This window comes from Trichoplusia ni, chromosome 2, assembly GCF_003590095.1.
Source record: "Trichoplusia ni isolate ovarian cell line Hi5 chromosome 2, tn1, whole genome shotgun sequence".
NCBI classification, from domain to species: Eukaryota; Metazoa; Arthropoda; class Insecta; order Lepidoptera; family Noctuidae; genus Trichoplusia; species Trichoplusia ni.
The window spans coordinates 8564458-8570570 of NC_039479.1; the positions used below are offsets into that span (position 1 = coordinate 8564458).

Genomic DNA, 6113 nt, shown 5'->3' on the forward strand with positions numbered 1-6113 from the left:
TCAACTAGTCGCTCAACTTACAGTTTTTAGACCTAAGGCCACAGTAAGGGTGACTTACCCTTACTTGTGCCTTACTTACCTTACTTGTCGTTAAGCTGTTTACTAATAAAACTTAACTTTAAACAATCTTTGTGTATTATGCGTACTTGAGTAACATAAATTAGTTATTGACAAAATCAAAAACAATGACACACAACATAGCAAATGAACAGGGATGTCCGAATGTCTGATTATCCCAACACAGAGATAGAGACCGCGGAACACACTACTTACTGACTTGGTATCTTACTTCGTAGTACCTATGCAATAAGTTTAACACTTAACACTAGGTAGGTAGTTCTGATACTTACCTAAAAGTTATTAAAGTCAGGACCTCACTTCAGTGCTTACAATAAAATCTGTCATTTTGACCAACTAAGCGTGTTCTTGGCAAGCGATTGCCCTGCCCAGTTCGGAATACCTATTGCCTGGTATTTCACGATTACCATTATCGATATTAGCTCTAAAGCTCTTTCGAGAATGTTTAGATAGGCTGTGTTGTAACCACCTCTTGTTTTTGTGCTAATGACCATTTGGTTATACGGAATGTACTATGCTGGGAGCAAGAACCACTTTCGCGATAGATTGTCCATAAAGAGGGGACCGAAGGAGTGCAGCATTAGCGGCGCCTCCATATAAAATGACTGCTTACCTGTCAAACTAGATTCAAGAACGAGACGCTTGAATTTCATAATATAGACGCCACATTTGACATCCATTAATTGTATGGACAGACCTCCACTAAATGTGGATTTGGTAACTGGATTAAGGTCTTTACTATTTTAGTCCACAGACTGTAGATAGGTAATGTAGATGGCAGCTTAAAGGTTAAACAGTGAAGAGACAGGTGTTACTTGAGGTCCATTAGCATTAGACAATTACCTGCACCTGCACTGCTGCCTACATGCCTTCCTAAGTTCGTTTCTCGTAGGAAGCGGCCGACCTTGCCGGCACTTCGTCATACCACAAGCACGTTACATATGCTATGTGAAACTGTTTTAATACTCGCTTCCTTTCCGTAATCGGAACAAAAGTAAAACTTCCTGACACTACGTCCTAGGTTATTGAAACATTACAACACTAGCCTTAATGTAAGTAGATATTGAATGCTCGTACATCAACCTATTCAAATTCAAAGGCAATTAATTATTGGCCTGCCTAAGTAACAAAGCAACATTGTAGCCATTCCCTTTAAAGTGTAAATGGTTAGGTCCACATTAAGAACAACCTTAACCTCGCTTCGTAGCTCTCATAACTTAAACTCCGCCTAAGGTTTGGCTTGAGTCTATAAGGCATACCTGAGTCACAGATTTGAAATAGAAAATGCGTAGTCCGCTGAAAGACTACATTGTTAAGTGAGGCTTTATAAACGCAACAATGCCTTGTATCCGGTCCTCATGCAATATGGATTGAGCGTGATTGCATCAATCACATGTAATATGAATAAAACGTGAAGGCACAAGTAATCAAGTTAGTTTTGGCAAACGTTTACATTACTGCATGATTGGTTACCAGTTACACAACGCGAAAGGTCGCGAACGTAGTTAACGACCGGTAAACCATAATTTTGCTGCTCCACTGGTGAAACGAATGTCATATGATATCAAAACACGCACCAGTTTCTAAAGTTATTGGTTAATACCATATTAAAACGATTTTACAACTTGTACCGTTTCGTAGAATTGGATGAGCACGCCTACTAAAGCCAAATAAGAGATACGACGCAAAAATCATGTGTACATTATAAGTTTAGAAATGTAAGTTATGTTTATTAAATTGATACAATAACATTAAAAAAGGAAAATAAAACTAAAGTTACTATAATCAACAAAATAAAATAAGGAACTCGGACGTCAATAACCTCCACTGCAAGTTGACCTTTTAAGGCACGTTTAGCACCTTTATTCAGGGACTGAAAGGGGTTACGGTATAAGGTTACGCTACCGGTATAAAATAAGTGTACCTTAAAAAAATAAAAGTTAGGGTATACCGCTATTTAACCTTTATGCGATATCGGTACCGAAAAAATATAGCGTTGACAGTTGCGGGACGTGGGCGAGGGGTGCGAGGCACCGAAAAGGGTGGTCAAGGCCAAGGCACGACCGTGCGCGCCGGCAACAATCCTGTTTTCTTCGTCTTTCCATCTTTTTCATACCTTTATTTAGTAACGGCTAAGTACTGCTAGCGAAATATACCTTTTTATATTGGCAGTGGCGTAGCGTGGGTGGGGCGGAGGGGGCGGCCCGCCCCGGGCGGCAGCCCGCGGGGGCGGCAAAATGTCGCCGTTGAAGCGGGTTGAGATCTGATCTATGATTCATTCATTTCATTACACAGTATAATTTTCCATTTTTATATAAAATTTTGCGCACAAAGGATTTTTTAAAATTTATTTAAAAGAAAAATTGCTAAATTACTGACAGAGCTCTTTATAAGGTTTGTTTGTTTACATACGAACGGCAACATCGCATCACGCCGCGCCGCCCGCCCGCCGCGCCGGCGAGGCAACGCGCGCGAACCGAGTTGATCTGAATCTGAAATCTTTTGTTTTACGAGTCGGCCCGTGTCGATGCCTCTCTTTCGCACTCATTGAATTAGTACTACGCATTCATTTGTAGGTACTTTGTTTGTTTTAGTGCATCGTGAAGTGCCATTACGCAATCACGCATTACTCGTATGTTTGTTTTGCGAGAGTTTTGGATACGGAACGAAAGTCGTTTTGATTGTGTTTCGATCTTTTAAATACTATTGAATCTTCTAAAACTAAACATTTAGATCTTTACCCAATCTTTGAATTAGTTTTTGAAAATGAAAAGAGTCAAAGAAAGCGGTGCGGAATTCCGCAAAAAAAGGGCTAAGAAAGCAGCAGATGCGAAAAAGTCTCAAGGTGCATTACTGAAATATTTCAGTTCTAGTTCTGGTTCGAAAGCCACGTTAACGTCTTCGGTGGCATCCTGCAGCAGTGGAAGTGATTCCAGTGTAAGTAGATATATGATTCCTCCATCTAGAATCGTGTGTGGCCTAGAATTACTCCAGTTATTTTAGACATTTTATTGGCTGGGTCGCTCGCAATAAATTGCAAGGTTCTTTATCTAAAGTAAAAAATCAAAATGTGTATGTATGTGCGTTTGTTTTTAGTTGTCAGCTCTATAGCCTAAGCCGCTAAACAAAATAAGATGAAATTTTGTATTGGAATGTTTTGTAAATGTCTAGGAATATTTTCTTTGTTTTTTGATCACTTGATTATTTATGGTAGGTAACATAATTTTTCATTTAGCCGCGCCGTCACCAAAACCACTTTTGTTTTGTGATAGTTAAAATACTTATTTGAAATTCTAACGTGTCTTCTAGCCAATATTCATGGGAATACATAACTTATTTTACAGGCACAAGAAGAAGACGTGCCTGGCGTCGCAGTTGGAAGTAGTTCTGGTCCCACCACAGAGCAGGGTCAAGACGAAGTCGACTCACCAGATGTGCCTCAAGCATCTAGTCATAAGCCTGCAGAAAAAGTGAATGTTGCCAAAGAAGACATAATTGAAATCGTGCCTTCTGCTCCTGCCGAAGTCAAAGATGTGAATCTCGACGATGTAGGTTGCTGGCCTTCTCCTATGACCGACGAAGTCAGAACGCTTCTAGTACGTCGCGGGTCTGACTCAGTACAGCACATCGATTCCAAATTTGCCGATGTTGTTCGCTCAGGGACTTCAACGAAAGGCGGTACCCGAAAACTAACCAAAGAGTGGTTCTACAAACCATTATCTAATGGCGAAAAGGTTCTCCGAACATGGCTGGTGTACTCGCCTCTGAAGCAGTCTTTGTATTGTTTTTCTTGCAAGCTGTTTGGCAATTCCGGCTCGAACTTCGCATCTGAAGAAGGATTCAACAAATGGTGGAAGCTAAATCCAAGAATCGGAGACCATGAAAATAACCTGGGCCATGAACAGAGTTTCTTGAAATGGAAGGAGTTGGAAGTTTGCCTGAACTGTAAAGCAACCATCGATCAGAAACAACAAGAAGTTTTCGAAAGTGAGGAGAAGAAATGGAGGGATGTATTGTACAGGTTGCTGAATATTATCCAGTTCTTAGCCAAACAGAATCTGGCCTTCAGAGGACATCGAGAAGACATTCGAGGAGATGATAGTGGCAATCGCGGGAACTTTCTAGAGTTAGTGCACCTCCTAGCTGAATACGATCCTCTTCTAATGGAACACCTGACAAAGATAAAGCTGGGAGCAAGAGTGTCAGTTTCATATCTGTCTCCAGAAACCCAGAATGAATTTATAAATTTACTGGGACAGCAAGTTCGATCCCACCATCATCCGTCGTATTCAAAAAGCTAAATATTATTGCGTAATCTTCGACAGTACACCAGACATCTCCCACAATGACCAAATGAGCCAAGTTCTGCGATACGTACATATCGAAGGAGAAAAAGTCGCTGTGGTAGAATCTTTCATTGACTTCTTCCAACCAAAAGGAAAAAATGCAGAAGATCTCAGCAACGATATAATCGCGAAGATAACATCAGACGGACTGGACATACAGAATCTGAGAGGACAGGCTTATGACAATGCTGCCACAATGTCAGGGATCCACAATGGAGTTCAAGCCCGGATTAAAGCACTAAATCCGAAAGCTCTATTCGTTGCATGCACAAAACCACTCACTAAACTTGGCTGGGGTACACACTGCTTCTGAATCAGTGAATTCGGTGACGTTTTTTGGAATTCTAGAGAAGCTATTTGCCTTCTTTTCTGCATCAACTGTTAGATGGAACGCTTTGGTTGCCGTCACAGGTCAAGCAGTGAAACGAGTCACTGAAACGCGTTGGAGCGCTAGACATGTAGCTGTCAAGATGCTTAAAAATAAGTTTGAGGGAGTCTTGAGGTACTGGAACAATTAACAGATTCATCTCAAACTTCCGAAACAAGATCGGGAGCCAGTCTTCTCCTGACAGCCATGCAGTCATTTAACTTCCTAACTTTTCTTGGCTTTTGGGCTGCAGTGCTACCTGAAGTAGATGACGCACAGATTTACCTGGCAGCAACGAGGACTAAGTGTGGATAAGTGTGCTCAGAAACTCTGCGCTTTGAAAACCCTCTTAGTGGAAAGTAGAGACCGTTTAGTGCAAGAAGCAATTGACTTTGCTAAGACTCTTTGGCGAAAAACTCGGAATCGAACTCAAAACGAGAAGAATTCGCAGGAAAAAACGCATGCATGGCGATGAATCTTCTGCAGATGCAGCTTTGTCTCACGAGCAGGAAATCCGTCGAGAGGTGTTCGCATCATTGGACAAGATCATTCAAGAAATGACGACTCGATTCCAGCAAATTCAAGAAATATCGGACAAGTTCGGATTTTGATGCCAGCAAAACTTTTGGACAGCAAGTTCGAGTGTGATCTTTCCCATGTATTAGAAGACATCGACAAGGACGAGTTTCAGATGGAGCGGAAGCGTCTCCAGCAATTTATTGCCTGTTCTGAATCAGAGGAAGATATAAGTGGTAAAGGACCACTGGAGCTCCTCCAGTTCATTCAAAAACTGAATCTCGGAATTTCGGTTCCAAATATAGTCATCTTGATTCGTATATATTTGACTTTGGCGATAGTGTGGCAAGCTGTGAGAAAAGTTTTTCGAAGTTGAAGCTAATAAAAAATTACCTCAGATCTACTATGAGCTCCGCTAGATTATCAAACTTGGCTATATTGTCGATTGAACAAGAATTGGCTGCTAATATTGATTTTGACAAAGTTATTTCTGACTTCGCTGCTCATAAGGCTCGTAGAATCCGCTTGTAAAACCGCTCATCCAATTTTTTCTTCAATAAAAAGTATCTCATTGCCTGTGCAATTTAATTTTAATTAAGCACCTATAGAATGGGGGCGGCAAAGTGGGTCTCCCGCCCCAGGCGCCAAAATGGCACGCTACGCCACTGTATATTGGTACCCAAAAATTAAGGTACCGAAATAAAATTAGGTATCCAAATATAGCGGTAACAATTTTTTTACGGTATGACGTCATACCGTTATTTAAACATACCGTAATTTTCGGGTTATTCAGTCCCTGCCTTTAT

General features: G+C 41.0%; 1 protein-coding gene across 1 annotated transcript in view; it reads left to right on the top strand.

Moving 5' to 3' along the window:
• Positions 1-210: 210 nt before the first annotated feature.
• The window catches only part of LOC113501509, a 9059-nt gene continuing 3156 nt past the window's right edge, over positions 211-6113 (top strand). Inside the window, exons 1-4 of the mRNA XM_026882689.1 lie at positions 211-3015; positions 3423-4360; positions 4404-4622; positions 5706-5817. Coding sequence (XP_026738490.1) covers positions 2845-3015; positions 3423-4360; positions 4404-4622; positions 5706-5817 — 1440 coding nt within the window. The 5' untranslated portion in view covers positions 211-2844. The remainder of the gene's footprint in view (positions 3016-3422; positions 4361-4403; positions 4623-5705; positions 5818-6113) is intronic.